A 26678-nucleotide genomic window follows, 5' to 3' on the forward strand; every position below is an offset into this window, starting at 1 on the left:
TAGTGTGTATGAAGGTGCGAGGAATTTCTTAGGATATAGGTTATGTGGATCTCATTTTCATATACTTAGACAACCATGCATTTGGCACAAACAAAAGAAACCAATTTGTAGGAGAATAATCTGCTGGATATTGCGTTCCAAATAATAGAAGAAAAACAGATGCAACTCTGAATTGTTTCTCTGAGTAGAACTTCCAGAAATTAAATCAGACTTAAAATCTGTTGTAACTTCTAAGGAAAGTACCTACATTTTTTTTTTTATCACTGGACTTTAAAAATATATACCCAAGATGAAATACATGGTCTTCTTAACATAAATAAGGATTAAAATGATAAACGTACATTAACTTCAGGTCATATAAGCTAGCTTGTTATTATAAGTTGCATTTGTTATAAGCTGCATTTGGGAATTGACTTAAATAACAAAATTTAGTGTTCTAAAGACCATCTTGTAATAATCATCAAATATTCTGTGTTGATGTGCAGTTGGGACATACTGAAAGCCTTCGAAAGGAAGTCTGTTGTTTTATGCATCAATTACTCATGAAATTCTTCCAAAGGTATACATAAAAAGTAAATAGAAACTAAAATCTGGAAAGGCAAAACATCTGTGGTAACAAATCAATTCACCTTCTCAAAAAATAGAAACCCATGAAACAAAGAAAAGAGGAATGGCAGGAAAGCGTACCTGTGTTGTGGTTTCAGCTTCAAGGCAAACCATTAAAATAACAAAAATGTACAGGTGAGAGCAGATGTACCTACTATCAAGAAGTAAAATCAAATCAAGTATAAAATCTCAAGTGAGGTAACTGTTCAGCAAAAAGGGAAGCAGAAGAGTAAATATCACATCTGCTTACAGGTTTGACGAAATGAAAAATGTGCTAAAACAGTATGCTGAAGTTAAAACTTAAGTAAAGTACCATACACACTCCCATCCAATCAAATGAGAGAATGAACTGGCTGATTAAATGTCAATTACAAGTTTTAAATCCTCAAAAAAGGAAGAAAAGTATGATTATAGTAAGCTGATGCTTTACAATAAATCAGGTAACCCAGCCCAAATTCTACAGACAAATGTCATTGTAGCAGACAGCTTCAGGTTCGCTGAGATGAACTTCCAGACCAGGTAAAGTTATGGAGGAAGGGATTTATTGAAGTTTACAGATCCAGGGGAAGTTCCATAATGGCAGAAGAAGCTGGCCTGCTTTCACATGACCAAACACACAGAGAGAAGTACTAGCCTACATGACCAAACACACAGAGAGAAGTACAAGCCTAAAACCACATAGCACAGCATGTATCAGGAACTCACTAGTCACACTTTGCATATCTTTAGATTGAAATCTCAAACCAATCACCACACCTTCCAATCCGCCCAGTGACACCTTCCCCAGCCAGCTGGCTGCAGATGCAGACTACAAACTAATAAAACACTGAATATATTGGGGGCCATCTATTCAAATTACCACAGTCATCTTTATGCTTCTTAAAGGACTAGTGCATGATTTGCATGGTGTCTTCCTACTTTAAGGTTATTTGATTTGAAATCTCTCAATTCTTATGATAATTTCTGATATACTTACACTAAGGAATAAACTCTGAAGTGATTTAAGAACAAAATTTAACGTTTTATAATATAAATCATATTAAAATTAATAGTCCATGCAATCTACTAACGTTAGAAAATGGAAGGATGACAGATAATGGAGTACTGAGGCTGGATAGAACTAGGTCAACACACAGATGGGAAAGAAATGATAATATTGCTCATCTCTGGAATCTGGAAACTATGGAATAGGACAAAGATTATATAGGATGGTGCTGAACCCAAATGCTCTGCTCTGAACTCCATTTTCAAGATGTATGGTTGAGAGAAAAATTCTATAAATACTTATATTTTGTGAGCCTAACTGTTGAGAAGATGATTTAGGAAACATTGTGTGTCTCTTGGATAGTTTTGAAACAGCTTGGCTCTATGTCCCTGCCTTCTCATGTTAGTTTTTACTATTCATTTAATCTCTTCCCTCTGTTCCTCAGGTCTGAGACAGTCTGTGTTGATAAAGCCTTTCTACCTATTTTACATGTGCTATTTTTTAATTGATATAGATATTGTATGAACACGGCTATGTTTTGTAATAGGACAAAAAAGCATTTATTCTGAAAATCCCAAGTTGTACATAAGTTCAGAGAAGAGAGAAGTGGCAAACTGCTTCCAGAATCCATGTTCCTGATCTTATAAGGTTCTGTCATTTCTACTCTGGCCTCATTTTAATGTTCCAAGTGCAATGATCCAGCTTCTTAAACAATGAATGGGAAGCTCCTTTGTAACCTTGAAAGGCACAGTGATCAGGAGCTAGGAAAGAAACTTGTAGGACTTCTACACTAGCCTCCTGTAAGCAAATGCAATTGACACTCATTTGGCTATTGACGGAACACCACAAAACTGACCACATTTTAAACACAAATCTCCTTTCTTTACCATATGGTGTTATGCAGCAAAGTTCCATGTAATGCCTTCTGTTTGATTTCACCAGACTATCATATGAAATCACGTTAGGATAACAGCTGGTAAGTGAATGCATAAAGTCATTTATGACACTCACCAGCGTCTCTGAGCAGAACAGATGCTTAAAGATGAGTTTAGCAAGGCTTGATGGGAAACTGGGTGCTGACCATGAAAGGAAAAAATAGAAATAGTCATGCCTTTTAAGATTCCCCTTACTGAGGGCATAAGAGATTTAAAAAGAAAAAAAGGCAAATGATCAATCAATTAGGTCGAACTCTTCAGGAACAAAACTGGTTGGGAAAGCATGCACAGGCATGTGTGCACACTCAGGGAAAATCAGTTTGACAGAATGTTTTCTTCTTCTGTGTAGTTTTGGGAGAGTGCATACTTTAGAGAGCTAAATGATATTTTGTAGAACACTCTCATACTCTCATCTATTGAGGAATTCTCTTAAAGAGAAATAATTATTAGCAAGGATATCCCTTCCCAATGGTTCCATCGTCATTTACACATCCCAGTGATGCATCCCATGAGGAGGGAGAGAAAATACAGAGAGAAGTGTATGATATCTGCTCTAGACCTCATATACAATTTGTCATGGGAGCTTGTATGGTCAAACAAATTAGAAACGGAGAATAAGAATTAACCACATCAACATTTTTGAGAGCACTGATGTGCTAAAAGCAAAATGACAATGTGTAAATACTTCCAGGGATCAAACTGGACTGAAAATGCCATTTCCAAAGTCACCAATGTTTTTTTTTTTTTTTTTTTTTTTTTTCTGAAGGCAAACTAAAGCTATTACAATGATTGCCATTGCTGCAAATGTTCTAATTATCCTTTATTTTGTTGCATGTTTTGCAGATAAACACAATATAGCTATATCAGGCAAATATATAGTTATTAAATGTTAATGTAGAATTTTAAATTTTCCAACATTCTTAGAAAAGCATAGTAGTGAGAACGAATTGTGTTTATAGAGAAATCTTATCTACCATAATGAAATGAGAAAGCCAGGATATTAAGACCTCAAGAAAGGATTATTTATGTTGTTTAATTATAGCACATTTGCCTACTGATAATGTTATAATTATGCTTTAATAAACCAATCTGAGCAAAATAATTAGAGTTCAAATATTTAACAACAAAATCCAATCTCATTTGTAGCTTTGACTAGTTTTTCAAGTGTAATTCTTTGTTAGTAATTAAGTCCAGTTTTGAACTTGTTACAATGAATCAATATCTGACTTAGAAATAGCTTCTATAACTCCAAATATTTTAGTATCCCAGTGATGACAATATCACCAACAAAAAAAATAAAAAGCATATCTTATAACATGAATAAAGACAATATTTTTAACCTTTTATAGCCACTTACCAATGTTAAATATCATATTTTGTGTATCATTACTCTTTCCGGTATCTTCCTTTAATTACTTTTGTATACTCCATATATATGAGTATCTTGGGTATAGAGTAGGTGGTAAGTCAACATGTGGTAAGTAGGTGGATGGACAAATAAACAAAATGGTAATTTTAAAATGATAATCCAAGCCAGGCATAGTGGCACAAGCCTTAGGTCCCAGCACTTGGGAGGCTGAAGTAGGAAGATCACTGTGAGATCACGACCAACCTGAGACTACATAGTGAATTCCCATTTAGTCTGGGCTAGTGTGACATCCTATCTCAAAAATACCAATAAATAAATAAATAAAGGAAGGAAGGAAGATAATCCAAAATGGAAATCACATTGTCATGATAATAATTTTATATAGTTGCTATTAGTATACAATTGTAAGAACTGCTTTTGCATTCAATTTATATCCTGTATATTTTGGCCAAGTAAATCATTAATTTTATTCACCTTTTCATTAGACATGTTTATGCTCAGTGACCAATATAGGTTATTGTCAGAGATATCAGAGCAGCATTAAACATAAAACTTCATTTTTAATAGACAAAGCTTTGATACTTCTTCATTCAAATACAATAAAGTTTATTTATTTGCAAGCAGAGAGGGGAGGGGAAGAGAGAGAGAAAGAGTACAATGGGACCTCTTTTCAATGCAGACAAACTCCAGATGCATGTACCACTTTGTTCATCTTGCTTTACGTGGGTACTGTGGAATTGAACCTGGGCTCTTAGACTTTGCAAGCAAGTGGCTATCCACCTAGCCATCTGTATTAGTAAGGGTTCTCCAGAGGAACAGTTAATTGCTAGAATGAATTATTTTAAAAGGGGAATTTATTGGATTAGTTTATGGTAATCCAATAGCAGTAGCAAGCCCAAGAATCAAGGAACCTATAACTTCTAAATCCACACGGCCAGATGCCTCAGTAGTCCCAATCCGGCACTGAAGGCCTGCAGGCTTCCTGAGGAGCCACTGGGTTTTGATCCACGTGGGTCTTCAGTTGACGCTGGTCTTCAGTTCCCGCTGGTTTTCAATTCATGCTGAAAGGCAGCAAGCAGCTCTGGCAGCCAAGTGGGAAGAAGGAAGGAGCTCATTTTACCCAGAGCTTCCTTATATAAAGTCACCCTTTGAGAGGGGCTACCCACTCTGGGGGAAGGGCTTCAGTTAATCCTTCCTGGAAGCAACCTCAGAGACCTACCCAGAAGGAATTTCTGGGGATTACTAAATAATTCAAGTTGATGACACATAACTATCACACCATCTCTTCATCAAATCCAACAAATATTTTGATAGATTGTAATCATTTTAAAATGTCAGATAAAAGATCATGTTAAGAAAAAATAAATAAGGGCTGGAGAGATGGCTTAGCAGTTAAGGTGTTTGCCTACAAAGCCAAAGGACCATGATTTGGTTCCCCAGGACCCACTTGAGCCAGATGTACAAGCTGTTGCATGCTTCTCGAGTTTGTTTCCAGTGGCTGGAGGCCATAGCACACTCATTCTTTCCCTCACTCTGCTTTTTTTCTTTCTCTCTCCCAAATATATAAATAAAAATAACGTTTTTCTTAAAAAATAAATAAAAAATATATTCAGGGCTTGAGTAGTGACTTAGCAGTTAAGGCACTTGCCTGTGAAGCCTAAGGACCAGGTTCAATTCCCCAGTATTCAGGTATTTCAGGTGCACAAAGTGGTATGTACATCTGGAGTTAATTCCCAAGTGGCTAGAAATTATCTCTCTTTCTCACACACACACACACACTCTCTGCATCTTTTTCCCTCTTAAATAAATAAAATAATTTTTAAAAAATCATTCAATGAATTAGTAAAGAATGATAAAAATCTACATTTAATAATGCTTTGTCAACTAGACACTGAAATTAGAATTTTACTAAAGATATTGAGCTTGTTGGCTATATGCAAAAATTGTATTACTGACATTGTCTTTTGGCCATCTCATCCACTGTTACAGTGGAATGAGGTCAACAGTTATTGGAAAAGATTAATTTCAAAATGACACTGAGATAAACCGGACATTGTGGCACACGCCTTTAATCTCAGCACTCTGGCAGAGGATCACCATGTGTTCGAGGCCACCATGAGACTACATAGTGAATTACAGGTCAGTCTGGGCTGGAGTGAGACTCTACCTTGAAAAAACAAAAAACAAAGAACAACAAAAAAAAAAGACACTGAGAATATGGATTAATAAAAGTGATGAGGGATGGAGATGGTTTAGCAGTTAAGGCATTTGCCTATGAAGCCAAAGGACCCAGATTCAATTCCCCAGGACCCACATAAGCCAGCTACACAAGGAACACATGTATCTGGAGTTCCTTTGCAGTGGCTAGAGGCCCTGGCATGCCCATTCTCTGTCTCTCTTCTGTTCTCTGTCTCTCTCTGCTTCCAAATAAATAAAATTAAATAAATAAATAAATAAAAGCCAGGCGTGGTGGTGTACACTTTTAATCCCAGCACAGGGGAGGCAGAGGTAGGAGGATCACTGTGAGTTTGAGGCTACCTTGAGACTACATAGTGAATTCCAGGTCAGCCTGAGCTATAGTGAGACCCTACCTTGAAAAACCAAAAAAAAAAAAGTGTTACTAAACTTCATCAATGAAAATGTTTAGCATAGTTACTTAAGCAAGAATTAAAAACAAATAATTTAATATTTATACCTGATATATGCTTTATCTGCTTTTCATGATTGGAAATTCTGAAATATATAGCTTTCCCTACAATTTTAGTGGGTGCAAATGGTATTTTAAAACCTCTATGGCCGGGTGTGATGGCACACGCCTTTAATCCCAGCACTCGGGAGGCAGAGGTAGGAGGATCGCCATGAGTTCGAGGCCACCCTGAGACTCCATAGTGAATTCCAGGTCAGCCTGGGCTAGAGTGAGACCCTACCTCGAAAAACCAAAAAAAAAAAAACTCTATGGAGAGGTTACTCAAGACATATTCACTGCCTTAAGAACATGTTCATTTTCTAGAAACTTTGATCATCTCTGATTATGTGGTTCTTTCACAAAACTTTTGAAAAGATTTTCTTATTAACTTAAAAATGAAAGTGATAGGCTGAAGCGATGGCTTAGTGGTTGGGTCATTTGACTGTAAATCCTGAGGACCCAGGTATGACTTCCCAAGACCCACATAATCCAGATCCACAAGGTGGTGCATGCTTCTGGAGTTTGTTTGTAGTGGCTGGAGGCCCTGGCATGTCCATTCTCTCACTATCTGCCCTCCCCAATAAATAAATAAAATATTTTAAAAAATCATTGGGGCTAGAGCAATGGCTCAGCAGTTAAAGGCACTTGCTTGCAATGCCCGAAAGCCTACGTTTGATTTCCCAGTATCCTTGTAAAGCCAGATGCACAAAGTGGTGTATGCATCTGGAGTTTGTTTGCTCTGGCAAGAGGCCCTGACATGCTCACTCTCATTATCTCCTCCACCCTCACATATCTCTCTCTCCCTCTTTCTTTCTCACACACTTTCTACTTACATATGAATTAACAAAATTTTTTTTTTATTTTAAAAATAGGGCTGGACAGATAGCTCAGCAGTTAAGACATGTGTCTGCAAAGCCTGAACATTGACCTTGATTCCCCAGTACCCAGGTAATGCCAGATGCACAATGTGGTGCATATGTTTGGAGTTTGATTGCAGTGGCTGGAGGCCCTGGCATGCCCATTCTCTGTCTACCTCCCTCTCTCTCAAATCAATAAATAAAATATTAATAGAAAAAATAGAAAAATAAAGGTTAAGATATACAATAGGAACTGACTTGAATAAAGATAACAAAATAGTTGTTATCTGTTTTGTTATCTTCACTCTATTCTATATATACCACACAAATTAAAACTATGATTTTCTAGAGACAACTAATGAACTGACTTGCTTTTTTTAAGACTAAAAGAAAAGTAGTATTAAATGAAGTTAAATAGTATTTTACCATATGGTTAATGAGTACCAGGATTGGTTAGATAACATATTTCAAGATACAAATTTCAACTTGATAATTTTCAGAAATAGTTACTGATCTGACTTGAAGATATGTCTCCTCAAACACATTCCTCTAAAACTCATGATTTCTTTTATTTCTAATGAAACTAATTAAGTTCCCATCATATCAATGTGAAATATACAATAATTGCAAAATTTGCATTCATAACATTTACTGCAGTTTGAAATGCTACTATATCCCATGTTTTAATTTTTTATAGAGTTTTAGGTGGTTTAGATTTTGATGAATCCTTACACAATATTTTTAATCAATTTTTTAATAGTCTGTGCCTAAGAAATGGCTCTGCTGATGCCAGGGACCACCTTCGTCTCCTAAGTCAGCCTTGTTTCCAGGTGCATTAAATACTTCAAAAACTATAGGCAACAACTTGTTAAGTGCTGTCAACCAGTGGAATATATTTAGAAACATTTCTACTCTGAAGAATTACATCTTCAGAACTCATTAATAAGACTGTGTTCAAGTGGACAGAGCACACTTACTGGGCTTGTAAAGCATTATGGACTCAAAATGAAAATACAGGAAGCTGGGATGATTCATGAGCTAGTCAAAAACTAAGTATACTACAAGAGTGCTACATAGCATCGTTTGAGTGACTGTTTTACATACTAGACCTTAAGTCGACTGGAGTGAAATCATGACAGTTGTCCAGGAAAACTAACTGCTTCCCACATAGGACATAAGATAAATAAAAGATGACCCCATTTGGTTAGTTTTGGAGTCTATGGATTCTGCGATCCCATATCACCAGTTCAAAATTCAACAGAGAGAGGTAGAACTATGAACTTTAATATCCAGGGAAAACTTGTGGAACACATAGATGTTTTAAGAAAAATACCAGAGATCAAACAGAAGATTGGCCAACAATGAGACAGGACTCGACATTCTAAACTCAGATAAAGAAATCAAAGTTATTATAAGAAATGTTAATAGAAAGTGTATTTTTAGCTAGAGAATATAAGTAAATTTCTGATCACTACTTTTATGCAACATGCATTGTTTGCTTATTGTCTTTATATGGAAAGTGTTCCTCTATTTCCTTTCCTGTAGTTCATTTTGATCTATATTCTGACTGGAGTTATGAGTCAGGAAACTCACTGGTACTTTTTCATTTTGGTGTGTGTGTGTGTGTGTGGGTGTGTGTGTGTGTGTGTGTTTGTGTGTGTCATGTGGGCGGTGTGGTCTGTTTATAGTGTATGCATGTAGCATGTATATGCATATGATTGCAGTCGCGTACCCAATAGGCACCAGAGAATAGCATCAGTCCTCCTCTATTGCTCTTCTGCACTTTATCCTTTAGATGGAGTCTCTCACAGACGGATCTGTTACCTGAGTGTTTCTCCTGTCCCTGTCTCTCCTCCAGGACAGGGGTGTCAGGTGAACCTGGTCATGTCCAGCTTTTGCTGTGGGTGCCAGAGATTCAAGTCAAGCTCTCATGAATGCATGGCAAGTGCTCTTACCCACTGAGACATTTCTCCAACCCCTGCCTTATATTTTAGAAAACTACTTCAAGGGGATATAAAAGTAACAGCATACTGGGTATTGATGTGGGAAGTTGTGTTGATCTTATTCTGATTATTATAATTTCTGGGGGCAATTATCTTATAAAGGGGACATATTTACTTTATCTCAGGGACTTAAAGATCCCAGTTCATGGACCCGTTGCTTTACTGTCTCTGGGGGAGTGACAAGTAACAACACTCTGAAACCGGGCGTGGCGGCACACACCTTTAATCCCATCACTCTGGACTCAGAGGTAGGCAGAGGTAGGAGGAGCTCCGTGAGCTCAACGCCAACCTGGAGGTACAGATTGACTTCCAGGTTTTCCTAGTCAAGAGTGAGGCCCTATCTCCTGAAGAGGAAAGAAAAACAACCACAACAAAAATCACTCAGGAGTGTATGGTAGAAAAAAGCCCTGCCCATGATGAGGATCAAAATAGAGTCTGTAATCCAAAATCCTCTTCACAGGTTCACGTCCATGCCCTAAGTGCTTTCAATAAATAGGTCCCACCCCTCAAATGGTCCAGCAGTTCTGCATAGTGCCCACTACAGTTCAAGCATTTTACAGGCGGGATTTGAGAGGAAAATTAACAACTCAACTATGGCAGGAGCCAAACCAAGCACATGCATCTCCTTCTGGACTCCACCAGTTTCCTTCCTGAAACGGCGACCACGGTGTGAGCAGGTGCTGCCAGATGAATGTTTCTCACGTTCTGTAAGTAGTGCTCTCTTTTTCCATTTGCACTACAACTCCTGCTGCTCATAAGAATGCCATGCTTTTTAGCAGTTCAGAATATTTTTGAACTTTTTTTTTGTGACTTAATCCACATGCATTGATTTATGTCATAAAAGAAATTTAGGAAGGAGACATATGTCAAACTTAGACATTTTGAAAAAAAAAAGATATCTAAGTGATTTGATTCCCTAATAATGGCCTACTGTTTACCGGGTGCTTTTAAATGTCCATAGACAAACTCAGTCCACTTCACAGACTTGTGATTTCCTATTCGTTCAGTCACAACAGATAAACTAGTGACTTTGTTCGAGAGCACTTCAGTGGGTGGGAGAGACCTGAAGCAGACATCAGTGTGCATAAGAGGAACTGGAGATGACAACTGTAACATAGATAATATGACATCTCTTCTGGACCAGTGATTAAAGAACTGGGTGGGTAACTGTTGCTCCATTCTAGATAGACATTTGTGGCAGACTCACCACATACAATGGTCATGGAATGAAAATTCGTGGACAAGTTTAAAGGGCAGGAGGAAAAAAAAAAGATGATTGTCAAAATGAATTAGGAATAAGAAATAGGATCTGGAGAGATATCTCAAAAGTTAAAGGTGTTTGCTTGCAAAGTCTGATGGCCTGGGTTTGATTCCCCAGTACCCACATAAAGCCAGATGCATAAAGTGGTACATGCATCTGGAATTAATATACATTGGCAGGAGGCCCTGGCACACCCATACTCACTGAGTGCTGATTTCTATCCTTCGCTCTGAAATAAATAAAAACTATTTTTGTAAAGATTTTTTATAAATATTAAATAAGTAAAAAAATATTTTGAAAGAATACTGGAGTTGTTGAATTCAGGTGTCTCCCATTAACTTATGTGTTCTGACTTCTAGGTTCCCAGATGGTAGCAATTTGGTAATTAGAGACTCCTGGATGTAGTGTGTTGTTGGGGGTGGGCTTGTGGATGTTATAGCCTGCTTCCCCTTGTCAGTGTTTTCTCACTCTCCTGCTGTTGTCCACCTGATGTCCAGGAGGTGATGTCCACCCTTTGCTCTTGCCATCATTTTTACCTGCCATCATGGAGCGTCCCCCCAACTGTAAGACAAAATAAACTGTTTCCTCTCACAAGCTTAAACATGTTGAGATGTACAGTGATTGTAAACTTACAGCCTCTGATTTGAGAACTGGAATTTAGGCATACACTATGTGATAATTCATACTATACTTGTAACACATTGCTATATTATGACAAGGATATTTTGAGGTGACTTAAGCATATGCATTTGTGGGGTTTTAGTAGTTTGGTATTATTAAATACATAACTAGATCAAAAGTACATTAGTAATTTACAGCATCTCCATCATTTTTTATCATTATTTTGACCAAATGCCTGTCAAAAACAACTTAAGTAGAGGGAAGACTAATTTTAATTTACAATTTTAGAGGGTTTAGTCTTTTGTGTTGGGAAGAGCAGTTCATTCACCTTAAGATGGTCAGGAAGCACTGCAGAACAGTAACAGGAAGGGGCCTGTGCAAACCGCAGCTCCCCAAGGACACATACCCAATGACCTACCTCTCTCTCTCCGTTTTCATCTTGCAAAGTTCCACCATCTCCAAATAGCAGATTCACATGTTTAGTCTATTAACAGATTAGGCCAGAGACTTCATGATGCAATATCTCTGGAAATACCCACACCACAGACACATGCAGAGGTATGCATTACTAATTATGCAGGTGTCTCCCAACTAACCAAGTTGCAAACAATCACCATCACAATAACGAAGTCTTGTTCAGTTATCTTCTGTTTCATAACCCCTATGATAATTTAAATCTAAGTGGATTTTAACTTTTTTGAAATAAATCCAAATTTAGTGGGAAGTGGCTGTAATTTATGACATCGTTTTCTTAAATAAACTACACTTTTTCTTATTATTTATTAATAAAACATGTAAAGGTTTTTAGTCTGTAAATAGCTATTTTTTTGCTAGTTATCTAAGTAAAATAATACAAAAGCTTTAATTATCAAAGTTCTTTCAAGAATTTACAAGAAGACACTGCAGCGGACAAACGGCTTGAACCCTAATTGGCAAATACCATGTAGAAATGTATTGGTAACACAGAAATGAATGAGAAGCCATATCTGCATTCAACATAAAACAAACACATACTTTTAAAAATAGTAAGAAATAAATTATGTATGGCCAGCCCTAATTGCATTAATTTCAAAACAGAGTTCTTAAACCTCAATTTCCAGTTGATTGTACACTAATTGAAATGGTGGTTTTATGCTGGTCATTGATTTTTTTTTTTTTTTCCAAGTGAAACAGCCAATAGTTAAGTCAGTGCAGCCATACCTGATGCTTCAGAGAGCATCCTTCCATTGAGTTTACTCAGGCTAACTAATTGTTCAATTAGATGTCTATTGAAAGTTATTGAGTGAATTTCAAGTACTTTATTGTCAAGGAAAGATACCTAAGTGTGCTTTGAATACTACTGCACTGATATTTTCTAATCCAGAACCATCATTCTGGAATATTAATACCACAGCTGTAGGGTCATGACAATCTGTGATGTGGAATCAAGGACGAGGGATTCCCTGAGGGAGAAAAGAATTGGGTGATCAGTTGGTATTCCATAATCAATACATCAATTATGACAGAAAATAGTTTTGTAATATTATTGTGAGATATTATTTTAAAATATTTTATTTATTTATATGCAAGAAGAAACACGAGAGAAAAGGGCAAAAGGGAACAACAGGGCCTCTCACTGCAGACAAACTCTGCACACATGTGCCACTTTGTCCATCTGGCCTCACCTGCAAACTGGTGAACTGAACTTGGCTTGACAAGCTTTGCAAGCAAATGCTTTAATTGCCAAGTCCTAGCGTCAAAATTTCCAAAACATGTTTCATAGTCATTTATATTAGAAAAAGGTTGGGTAGCCTTTAAAATTCTGAAACTTTTGAGATATCAATATAATTAGAAACTCTTTTCATTTTCTTGTATATGCAAACACTACCCTTATAACTATTCATTGAGATTTAAATTGGAATCTGTTCAGTCTTTCATGGTTCTAAAGTGACTATCAAGTTGGTATTCTAGGAATGAAGTGAAAAAAAGGCAGTCTATTTAGCATAGTTATTTCCTACATAAAGTAAGAGTGCATCTCTTTCAGATATATAGTGTACTGTGATCACTGGACTAGATTAGAAAACTTTCAGTTGTTTTGTACTTTAAGTAACAGTTATAATTTATTTTCTTCAACTTAATAATAAAACTTATTTTATACATGAAGACACTGTCAGAAGTCTTATTCCACATTCAATGAGTTAATTTTAAAGGAGAGAGAGACAGGGAGATATGTAGACATCGAGAGGGCGGGAGGGAGGGGAGAATAAGAGAATGGACACCAGGTCCTCTTGCCACTGCAAATGAACTCCTGAGGCATGTGCCTCTTTATGCATCTGGTTTTATGTGTATATTTGGGAGTTAAACCCAGAAAGCCAGGCTTTCCAGCAAGTGCATTTAAACACTGAACTACCTCAATAGCCCTGAATGAGTGTTTGATAGTATTGGAGGTTTTAGGTTTGAGGAAATGCACTGTTATTGAATCCGCTACTATTCATGACACTGCAATGAATGTTGCCTTTGCAATAAATGAATTATAGAAAATTTCATATTACCATTTCTGTTTCTTATTGAAAGCACGTAGGTTAATTTCTAAGCAGTGGGTATCTTCATTTTCATAATAGCACTTTGAAGTTATGATTTTAGCCTGCTAACATTTTCTGTGAAAAATGATATTGTTAAATATTTTAAGATAAATTGTTACATAACTGTAACATTTTTGCTGACTACTTTTCCTCAAATCAGCCTACTCAATATGAAAAAGAAGTTTCAAAATAAGTTTGCTAGGGAAATAAACCGGAATTGAAAATATTTATATATTCGCTTCAGTGGCACATACTAAGAGGAATGGTGTGTTATTTTCAGTGTATCTTATTATTACCCTTAGTGAAATTCTCCCCTGGATACTGGCTCCATGACCTTTATCACAGGAACTCTGAAGTTTCTGACACTGTGCACTTTAAAAATGGGGTTTGGAGTATAAGAAAGTGCTGGCAAGGGGCTCTGGGGGTACATACAGCAGTGGGTCTAGAGAAAGAGATCAGTACCATAGGAGGAGGGGAGGTACACAAAATCCCGCTCTTATTTTCTCAATTCAGAAGGGTCTACAGTACTCTGTAGGAACTCTGAGATTCCTGAAATATTCTGCAAGGTCCACACTATAAACCATGGTTTTCTATTTATATTGAGACTTCTCATGATTTCCTTTTTCTTCTGAGAAAACATAAATATATGGTATTCACTAAATGATGAAATACAATAAGATTATTTATGTTGTGATGTCATTCTTTAGGAAGCTTTGAAAGTTTTAATAAATTGTTCTCCTAAGTACAATAATTTTTGGCCATCCTTATACATTCAGCACAGGCCAATCTCTTAAGGAATAGCTAGTTCAGCTTATAGAACCTTCTGATATTCTGCACCACCAACATTCCTTGTCACTGCCTAGATCTTTTCTGCACCTTCAGTGGGCAGGCCAAGTAAGCACGTTCCACTTGTTTCCCTTGAAAATTGCTATGATTCTCAAAAAATAAATAAATAAAGGATTTGACAATATTTATGAAAATACAACACTATTAATGAGCATTCTTATTTACAATATCTAAACATACCACAAGGAAAACTATGTGAAATTATATATATTCATGAATAAACCTATCAGGCATCTTTATTGTTATGAAAATTTGATAACAATTTCAATATCCAATGTTAGGTGACTGAAGTAAGTGAAATCATAATCCTTGTTATATGATACAATCATATGCAGCTGCTTTCAGACATTTAACACATTCTGTGGAGATATATTCATTACATATAGTTGGATGAGGAAAGTAAAGAAGAGAAGAGCCTTCAATGACTTCAATTTTTGTTTTGTGAACACTGAGAAAGTGTTGATAAACTCAAATGTGAAAAAAGTCTAGGTTAATTTTCAAAGCTTGCTTATTGTTTTACAAGTCATGTGTATATTTATTTTATACTCTTACTGTCAAATTTACTAATATAAGATTCAATTTATTACTATGAGCATTGACTCTTCTCCCAGTAAGAAAAAAAAAAAATATAGTGTTCCAAATTAGCTTGTGAACTAAATGAACCTTCTAAATATCTATGCGTTGTCAAATGTACTTAATAAAATATGTTCTCTACTTATGCTCTATTATTTCTATCCAACAGTTATTCTTATATTCTTTCCTAAAGGCTTCTAATGTGTATAGCATAGGCACTGATGATAGTTCATACCACCAAATGAATATTTTCAGTGGTCTCCACTGAATTTTAAGCCTGTCTCTCTGACCTCTAGGAGGCACTACAGATATAAGGGAAGAATTAATTTCTAGTCACAAACCACCCTGAGACCAGCAACTCTAACAGAATTCCTTTGTTACTGAATAATGCTGTCATTCCAACAAACATAATGATTCCTCTTTCATAATTCAATCTCTTATCCATCCACAAGTCTTGGAAACCATACCAGCAATATATATTGGATTCTATTCACCTCTCATATTATGCACTTGCATCATTCTATCCCCAGTTATCATCAACTTCTGCTGGAAAAACCTCTCTCCTGTTCTACTTAACACAGTCTGTGTTCCATAACGTAATCAAAATTGCTTTTTAAAACACAACTAATTCTTCCTCTGACTTCTTCATATGGTTTCCTAGTCAACTTAGAATCAAATATGTACTTGTTTCTAGAGCCCCCAAAAGTTGTTTTATGTCTATTCCCTCCTTTCATATCCTCTGCTGTGGCCAGATGGTTTTCTATTTTTTAAATATAACAAATATCAATTCCTCTTGCCACAAAGTTTTCACAGGTTTTCATATCTCCTTTCTCTTCTTCATTCATTACAAACTCAAACATGCCCATCTTAGTGGTAAACAGCATCTATTAGCATACACTTCTTGAGGACTCTCCCTCTCTCCATCTCTCTCTCATCATATTTTGCTTCCTTTATGATTCTTTCCAACTATATATATATACAACATTTGTTCACTCACATTTTGTCAGAATGCAGAGCTCATAAGAGCAGAAATATGTCTACTTGGTTTACCTCTGAAGACAGCCTCAAAGTATGGACTTAAAACATATATGATAATGTTTGTTACAATATAATTATGAAGAAATTTAAAATGTGGCATTTGTAAAGCCAAATCTCTACTTGCTCAGTCAGAATTGGAGAAGTCACCCAGTAGAAAATACGGTCATATCAATAGCAAGTCAAGGATACTGGTGTTCCAAGACAATTTTTGCTAATGTTTCTGGTAAACAAAATATGGATGGCTTATTCTCATAAACATACATATGAACAAAGACCATGCATTTATCTTTGTTTATCTGTGAAAGGTAGTAGTGATTTTTCCATAATATACAGTTTAGAAATGAATCTAACATCCATTATGGTAAAAATAAATTTTATACAAGTACTTTAGTGATAGTCTAAATACATGGATTCAGTTTTAAAATGTGTACCCATGTGCATGTCTACACTTAGTCTACATATTACCAAAGCTAAGAGTTATTACTAATAGAACACTATTTTCTGGGACTCTGGGATCCTGCTAACCGCCTCTGGGCAGGTACTGCATAAGCTACCCTTGCCAAGGCTCACTCTTATCAGTCACCAAAGGTCTGATAAAACCTTTTTCTTCCTCTCCAAGAAAACCAGTTTATGATGGAGTGTGTTCAAAAACATTTTAAATGTTACTATTTTTGTGTCACCTGTTCAAGATATGAATTACTTTGAGCCTTAAAAAAAATCTAATTATAATGGCTGGTGGGATTGCTTAGCAGTTAAGGCGCTTTGCCTACAAAGCCAAAGGACCCAGGTTTGATTCCCCATTAGCCACATAAGCCAGATGCGCAAGGTGGTGCATGCGTCTGGAATTCGCTTGCAGTATGTGGAGGCTCTGGCACGCCCATCCTCTCTCTCTCTCTCTCTCTCTCCCTTTATCACTGTCAAATAAATAAGTAAATAAAAATAAAATATTTTTTAAAAATCTAACTTTCGATCTTATCATGCCAGTAGACTAAAAGCAGGACTGTATTGATATACTTTTGTACCCTATGATAAAACATAATGATGAATAATGTGAGATCTTCATATTTTCATAAAGGTGAAATTACAGGGTTCCATCTAAATTGGAGCTTGAACAAAATGGGATAATTTCACTCTGCCACTTTGAAAAGGGTCGAGCTTTTGAAATGTATAAAGCAAGAGGGAACAGTACTAGGCACAGGGGAAAGTCAGCAAGTCTTCCTCAAAGGGCTTTTATAAAACTTTTGGCTTTGGAAATGTATGCATTCCTTTGTTAACTTGTTCTTATGTCTGTGCACTGTTTCTTCAATACCAGCTCCAAACTAATGTAAACATGGCATTCATTACATCTGTACAAATGCATACATATCCACATGACCCGCAAAAACAGTATGAATGCATGCCCACTTGGTAGTCACACGATCATACACAATTGTTTCTGCATTAACTGGTTACACATCTAATACAAATTAATAAAATAACAAGTGAATGCATAAGTTAGAATAAATATGCATTGAAATTCTACTTTTTTCTGCATGCAAGAGATCATTTTATGCACCTTCCAGAAAATTTAAAAACCATTTTTGATTGTCTTCATTTTTTTTAAATTTCTTTGCAGAGACACAGAAATGAGAGAAAGACTACACCATCAGGGATTCTTGTCACTGCAAATGAATCCCAGATGCATGCGCTACTTGGTGCAGTTACTTTCACATGGGTCCTGGTAAACAAACCAGGACAGACTCACGCCAACAGGCTTTGCAAACCAATGACTTTAACCACAGAGCCATCTCCCCAGCCCTTAACCCACTTTTGAAGTCAGGAAGGTTTTGCCGTGCCTCAATAAAATGTGCCTGCTGTTACCGTAGCTGCTTTAAGCACGTTATCAATGATGTGTTCTAGTTTCAAACAGTGTACATCTACATACTAATATCACATATCATGCTAGGTCTATTACTGTGGGGTGTCCATTTGATGCCCAGTGTACCTGCTCCAGCTGCAAGTAAGGGTGCTGATCCTTGAGGCTGTGTTAGCATCATCTCCCATTGCCCAGTACCAGCATCCAGTGACTGGTCTGGGTAGAAGAATAAAGACACCTGCTGGTTGCAAAGTGGACACCCTGAGAGGGTCTCCTCACTGGAGCTTCTGTCGAGGGTAAAGAAGATTCTATAATAATGACAACACAGTCATGATCCTTCTACTCAAGCCTACTTCCCCTTACTGATCACAAGGACACTCAGTCACAAAACCCCCAGCTGCAGGTGTTTTTCTTCTGGTAAACCCCAACTAAGATACGTGCAGACAAGCACAAACTAGAAGCCCATGTAGGTGGTACAGGTAACTGCCAATACACTGATCTTTTTTGAGTCACAGGAAACTGAATAATTAAAATAATATTTCATGTCATCTTGAAGCTTTTCTGTGTGTAGAGCAATTTTACTATGCAGAAGAAAGCATTCTAATCGAGAGTAAATTTTGTAGAGAGGATGGTGTCTGAGCGTTAGGGTGTAGTTGCCTGAGAGGCTGAACACTGGCTTGTGAGGGGCTTCTAGAACTGGTTCAGCCACCCTGAACCAGCTAGCTGCTGCACCTCACTCCAACCCCATCCCAAGGCTGCTCCGCCTCAAAGCATAGCTCGACATTTGGCCCACTGTCCACATAAAGCAAAATGTTCACCTTAGAAGCTCCTCTTGAGAAGTCTGCAGAGAGAGGTATACTCAATAGTTCTCATTCTCATACCAGTTCTCACTCTTTCTCTCTTTGTAACATATTTTTGGTTTGCCTTCCAAAGGAAAAGCTTTACTCTCCCAGTGCATGAGACAGAATAAGTAGCCATGTTGCCTGCTGGGATGAGGAACCCCATCATGGGCACCAGAGAGCTCCTATGTCTTCTTACCTATGCCTTCCCTGAGGAATGCTCTCAAGACAGTGCAGTCCTAAGAACTCCCCTTTATAGAGAAAGAAGAAGAAGAAGAAGTACAGCAGCTACAGAGTTGACTCTAAAGTACTTTAATTCAAGTATAATTCAATGTGATTTAGAATTTTCAATGGAAAAATGAATAAAAGTTATCAACTATCTAAACAAATTTTTGCTTACAATGAAAACTTGTGTATACAATTGTTTTAAAATGACAATTAACTTAATAAAATGTGTCTTCTTACCCTAAATAAGAGTAGGTGTCAAAAGGAGGTACAGAATATAGGTGGTACTTACAATATGTAACACAATATTTGCTTCCTATTAATAGACTGTTTCAACAAAATAATCTTTTCATAGCTATGTTCTTATGCTTGAGATTATATAAACTAAAGACAGCAGTGTATACTCACCAGATTATATGACATTACTAAGGTAAAACAGAAGTATTTAGGGTATACTCATGAGGGAGATTATAAGATAACTTTTAAAAGGTGACATTAGAAATGCAGATTACTTGTAAAAAAAAATTCATTCTGGGCTGGAAAAAAAAATGGCTTAATGTTTAAGGCACTTGCCTGCAAAGCCAATGGAGTCAGATTCAATTCCTCAGCATCCATGTAAACCAGATGCACAAAGGAGCACATATGTTTAGAGTTTGTTTGCAGCAGCTAGAGTATCTGGTATGCCCATTCTCTCCCTGCCTGTTTCTCTCTCTCAAATAAATAAGGAAAAATAAAATATAATTTTTAAAGTTTCATTCAAGCACTGAAAAGATTGTTTAGTGGTTAAGGTGCTTGCCAGAAATGCCAAAGGACCCAGGTCAGACTCTCCAGTGCTCATGTAAAACCCAGTGAACAAGGTGGTTCACGCATCTGGAGTTTGTTTGCAGTGACTACAGGCCCTGGCATGCCCATTATCTTGTTCTCCCTCTCTCTACCTTCCTCCCCCTCTCTGAAAAATAAATATTTTCTTAATTTAAATTAATTAATTAATTAATTAATTAATTAATTAAAGTGTCATTGAGAGTATTGAACCTTTCACAGCAAGGTTCAAGCAGATACCTGGAAGATAATTCTGTCGGTCTTCATGCTATGATTTTTTTTTTTTGATGGTTACAGAATATGCACTGAGGAAGAATTGTACGCTCAGAGTCTCATTTCTGAAACGCTGAGGCAATGGCGCTTATTTGTCACAGATGCGGATTGCCCACCCATTAAAATAACATTGCACTTTGACTCAATATGATAACCCACTCATGGAAGCATTTCCAAATCCCTAGATACAAATAAATTATCCCAGCCATCAATGTTAGGTAGGTTTGTATTAGATATGGTGAACAAAGTTATTAAATGTATAGGAAAGTAACCTCTTGTCATTTATTCTTAAGAATGCCAATAAAAGAGGATCAGCACTTACCTGAATAACGTGTTTCAGTTTATCGATGATTTGATTGATCACTGGATCAGTTCCTTTGATTTTCACTTCAGGATTTCCAGACTGAGCTTTGATCCCATTTCCAACCACAGGCTGAGTATAGCTAACAGGGTGAAAAGTGACAGATTTATGAATTAGTCTTCGGGTCAGTCTATTGTCTGCCACAGCTAGATGAAACAGTTTGGGTTCAGAATTTCTTACTCAAAGAATATACATGAATGGTATTTTTTTGGAACATAAACTGTAACAGTTTCAATGTTTTTTCAATTCAGAATTCTTATATTAAAATTTTAAAAATATGTGTTTTGTAACTTTACTGACCAATATGCTAAAGAAGATGATTTTTGTGTGTGTGTGTGTCATGTATCTATAGAACAACATCATATATATATATATTAGTTCTTAACAATTATTGGTTAATTACATGTCTCTCTGACATTATCTTAGGTTAATTAATTTCAGGCAATATTTAGATAAGCATCAAACTGTTTTAAATATATATATACACACACACACATATATATATATATATATATACACACATATATATAGCAACCAAAATCGTTAACCTTGTAATAAAGTAAAATATGCTGGATTTTTGTAATTAAATAAAAACATCTACTTTCCTATATAAAACATAAGGGCCATTTCAAAGGCTAGGAAAGTCATAAGAAAGCCCAATTACAAATTATATTCATATATATATCAACTATAAAGATGTATATTCATCAGTCACAAAACTGTATTAAGTGCCTACTTTATTCAACCAGCTATACAAGTTGATTTTGTCTATAAGAACGTAAAATTTTCAGGCTGGATAGATTGCTAGTGGTTAAGGCACTTGCCCTCAAAGCCAAAGGACACAGGTTCAATTTCCCAGTACCCATGGAAGCAAAAAGCACAAGGTAATGCATATATCTGGAGTTCCTCTGCAATGACTGGAGACCCTGGTGTGCCCATTCTCTCTCTTTGTCTCTCTCTCTCCTGTCTATTTCTCTCAAATAAATAAAATATTTTAAAACATAAGGTATAATTCTCAGCATGCTCATTTAAATCCATTATCATTTTCTAATTTTCTATGGTTAATGACAACATGATGTGATAGTTTTAAGTACTTCCCAAAGTTATTTAAATAGAAACAATGGGTGATAATAAGGATATGGAATGATTAAAACTCTCTCTGATTATTCATGGGAATGTAAACTGATTTTAAAACTATTTGAAAGCCATACCATAGGCAAATATCTCCTAGGAAAAGACATGCACAAAAGTGTTTTGATAAAGCACCATTCAAGATAACCCTAAACTGGGCATAAGCCAATGCCCATAACATAAGAAAATAAATGGTAGTCTGTTCATATAAAGGCAAAACAGTATAATAATGAAAGGGAGTTAATCACATACTGAAAAAGTTTGACAAATCCTAATAAGAGAAAATAAAGAGGGCTGGAGAGGTGGCTTAGCAGTTAAGGCACTTGCCTGCGACGCCTAACAACACTTGTTTGAATCTCCGAGCCAGATGCAAGTGACACAAGTGTGCAATGTTGCACGTGCACACTCGGGTGCATGTGTGTCTGGAGTTTGTTTACAGTGGCTGAAAGGCTCTGGCACACCCATTCTCTCTCTCTCTTTCTCTTGACCTCTTTCTCCCTCTGTCTGTTTCTCTCTCAAAAAATAAAGTAAAAGAAAGAAAAGAATGAATACATTCTATGATTTATCTCACAAAGTAATCAATAATGTAACAAATCACCATTAGTTGCAACCCATAAGACAATGCCTATAAAAGCTACAAGAGCATTGTTCTTTGTCTATATTTGTTGCACATGATGCTGTGTTAAGGATATTCAAATATATATATATATATATATATATATATATATATATATATATATATATATATATTATTGTATACTGAGAATGTTCCCTCCATATTCCATATCCTTCTCTTTCTTAGCCCTCTTCAGTTCTTAGTCCCCTTTGAAGCCCTAATTTTGGCCTCTAATTTTGTCATATGTACATGGGCTGGGTAAAATACTTCTGTTATCAGTAAATGAACCATTTAGGATCCTTGTTTGATTTTAAAATCTATCCCCTGTAGATTTTAATTTGCATTCAGAAATATCATTTCTAAATTAAGTAATTTTTTTCTAACAAATACTTTTGACTTTCATTATAAAATTTTAATAGATCATTAATTATTCTCTTTTTCTTCTAACTGTATGTGTAATGATAAAACATCTCAAGAGTCCCTTGAGGTTTCTTGACTTGCAAAACTGTTTACATTACAATAAGAAGAATAGAACAATAGCATAGAAAGAGAAAGAGAGGCATTTTTTTTTTTTGTTAGGAAAATAATAGCCCCACCATCTGTGCTTAGTTCCTCTAATCAGGCCTGAAAATGAGTGAGAAACTCTGAATAGGATTGCTCACCATGGAGTAGAGCACAGACACTCACATTTACAAAGGAGGAAGTGAGAGCCACAAACTTTCTAACAACACCATTTTTAAACAATGATGAATAAGTTTGCTATTCTCTCTTTGTTGAACAGTTACAACACTAAAATGAAGTGTTCGTAAATCTACATCCAGTATGATACTAGGAAGTTCTTTATCCTTACTTGACCACCATTTCCTGTCTGAAATCTGCCTTCTATGCCTGGGTATTATGATTTCATTTTCTCTAGAATGCAGTAGCACTGGATTAACAGTCATCCACTCCATAAGTGAAATATTTCAATGTGCACGTACATGGTTTTGGAGGGGTGGAGTAAGGAGATACCAAGAATCTGATTGAAATTTTACAAACCAGATAAGAGGTCTATCCTTCTGTCTTCAACAGCTCCATGGGGACAGGAAACAGGAATAAATGCTTTCAAATGAGGAAGGTACTTACTCAGACTTTTTTCCCATCAATGCTATACATTCTAGAAGCTAAAAGGCAACAGAAGGAAGGACAATGCTGCTAGGGGTTTTTGTTCTTCTAAGATTACACATTTGTTGAGGGGTTGGACATGAAAATTCCTCCCTTTGCTAGAATTCTGAGTGTCTCCAGACAAGGATATAAACACTGGATGTTGTAGTTGGCTTGTCATTGTGTTTTGGTGGAGGTGGTCTGGGAAATATATTGTAGGGATTCATCAGCGAACTCCTTTAATTAGAATATTTGGGGTAGGGTAGATTGCTCAGTGGTTAAAGCTGTTTGCTTACATATTTCCTGTACCCATGGAGTGTAATTTGGACAAAGTTGTTCATACCTCTGGAGTTTGTTTGCAATGGCAGGAGATCCTGGTATCCCGCATTTGTTCTGTCTCTTATAAATAAATAAATCAGACATTCATCACTTTAAGAAAATATTTTTTTTTTCTTTCAAACCTTTTCTGGTCTGTCTTGCTTCCTGATTCTGGTAGTGTGAGCTAATGAGTACTGGAGATTTGCTTTGTGTAAATTTGCTTGTGTGCTTATGGAGCACCAATACTGACTGGTGTTTTCTGTACATTTAGCATCTAAATAACACTTTCCTCCATACCAAAGTCATGATTTGTGAAATCTCAGAATGGAAACAAGTCTTGTGATTGATTTTATATGCTTCGTTTATGAGAGTAACTTTTCATGGTGGACTGTTGGGTTGCAGGAGATTTAGAGAAGTGAGACTATTGTAGAATCAATTCACAGTGATGAAACATGCTGTAACCCTGCTGACTACAAGTGGTAAGAAGCATAGCAACTTTAAGCTAATCTCTATTACATATTTAGCATCCTATTCACAATGTCTAAATGCAGACATTGTGTTTCTGAATTTAAATATGTCAAGATAAAAAATATAATTAGTTAACATCATTTTGGGGCTTTGTTATTTAAAAACAACTAATTTCCTATTATAGATACAACATATTGTGATATGTTTTAGATAATGGGCATTAACAATATTTTATTTATTTATTTGCTCATTTATTTATTTATTTATTTTAGAAAGAGAGAGAGAGAGAATGGGCATACCAGGGCCTCCAGCCACTGCAAATGAACTCCAGATACATGCGCCACCCTATGAATCTGGCATACATGGGCAAACCTGGGTCCTTTGGCTTTGCAGGCAAGTGCCTTAACTGCTAAGCTATCTCTCCAGCTATTTTTTAAAAGGTGTTAGCATGCTTTGTAAAGTTACCAACAAAGAACATTTTACCTTATCACTGCCACAAACCAAGCGTATGCTTTAAAAGCCTAAGAAGGCATGAACTCATTAAAGCATGAGCATTTGCCACTTGCTTCTCTCACATCACTTGGCAAGGCATTTGTAGGTGCTTGCCAGTTTATCTACATGAATTACGGGCAAGCCGCTTCCTGACATTTTGTAAGGTAAGCAGCTCTGTGACTTGAGGATTGGTATTTCCACAGGAAGAGCTAGCAGCTTCACTGGCAAAATCTGCAGTCTTCAGGAAGCTGTCATTTCAGGAAAACACTGAGTAATATTATAACCGTATTATAATAAACACGTAAAGACAACTTGCTTCTTGGCCTTCTCATAACCATGCTCCTCAGTCGATCATGAAGGAATGATGATCCATGCTCTGCTTTGGTATCCTAAAAGTTTAGTTAATTTTTTAAAGTGACAAGAAATATTTATCTTATAATGACTCTCTTTTTTTTAAGAATACACTTTTGGGCTGGAGAGATAGCTTAGTGATTAAGGCCTTACTTGTGAAGCCTAAGGACACCCATTGGAGGCTTGATTCACCAGGACCCACAAAAGCCAAACACATAAGGGGGTACATGATCTGGATGGAGTTCGTTTGCAGTGACTGGAGGCCCTAGCACACCTATTCTCTCCCTCTCTCTCTCTCTCTCTCCCTGTCTCTGTGCCTCTTTTTCTATCTGTTGCTTTCAAATAAATAAATAATTAATTAAAAAAGAACACACTTTGTATGGATCCATCATGTGTTGGTACTATCTTTTCCCTCTGCCATGCTCGCATTCCCTACAATATACTTCCCAGACCACCTCCACCAAAATATAATGACAAGCCAACTACAACATCCAGTGTTTATATCCTCCTCAGTGGAATTCCTGGTATTCCCCATGAGGTTGTGGGTTATGTGTTGTGGAAGAAGCAGTCAATTATTGGGGGGAGGCAATAACTCTGGGCATAACTTCCCAACCTGAGGGTCTTAACATCTTTCCACCCCCTCTTTAACAAAATTCCTTGAGCCTTGGTGGGTGTGTCTTAAGTCTACTTCAGTGATTAGCTCTCAGTAGCTTCTGTATTTCTGCCTTGGTAGGTGCTGAGCATCCTCAGTGTCTGTCTCCTTCTGTCTGGCAGTGACTGTCAGGCTTACTGTGGAAGCAGCACTCTTGCTTGTCTCTCCAATTTCTCTGTGGTTTCACCTGGACCTTGGGTGAAATATAAGTTTATCTCTGATACAGGAATTTTGGGTTCCTTGTATGCTTGTGTACCAATAATTTGGGGGTGTTCCTAGATCTTTGTCCTATGAATTTGAAGAATGATATCCATGGACCAGAAGATAAAGTTGGGAATGATTTAATTACAGTTTAAAGCTTTAGGAGGACCAAGAGAAGGGGGCTTAAGCCTAGAACATAAGAGAAGGAAGCCAGGTGGAGCTCTTGCCCAGGGAGGCACGAGGGGGTTTTAGTCTACCTTCACTGAAAAAAGTTTCTATGGTACAGATTCATTTTGGATTCAGTTTTCTGTTTTGTTCCCCCACAACCTCCTCTTCCCCCTCCCCTAACCTTTCATCCCTATTGTCTGGGCCTCTCATTGCCTGTGTGGTCTGCCAGCAACTCAAACTGAGGGAGAAAATGCACTGTTTGTCTTTCTGTGACTCCGTGTGTTCAGTGAGTTTGATCTAGTCTAAGTCCATCCATTTTCCTACAAATTTCATTGTGTCATATTTTTTTTTCCTTACTGCTGAGTAGAATTCTGTTGAATATATGTGTCACAACTTTATTATCCATTTTGTCTTGAGTGATGGGC

At 36.6% G+C, this 26678-nt stretch overlaps 1 protein-coding gene across 2 annotated transcripts in view; it reads right to left on the reverse strand.

Moving 5' to 3' along the window:
• Positions 1-26678, reverse strand: part of Gpc5 (glypican 5) — a 1425487-nt gene that overhangs the window by 911814 nt on the left and 486995 nt on the right. For both annotated transcript variants that reach the window (XM_045146480.1, XM_045146481.1), the window contains exon 6: positions 20675-20795. In XM_045146480.1, the coding sequence (XP_045002415.1) occupies positions 20675-20795 (121 nt within the window). The remainder of the gene's footprint in view (positions 1-20674; positions 20796-26678) is intronic.

The sequence above is a fragment of the Jaculus jaculus genome, chromosome 3, assembly GCF_020740685.1.
Source record: "Jaculus jaculus isolate mJacJac1 chromosome 3, mJacJac1.mat.Y.cur, whole genome shotgun sequence".
Lineage (NCBI taxonomy): Eukaryota > Metazoa > Chordata > Mammalia > Rodentia > Dipodidae > Jaculus > Jaculus jaculus.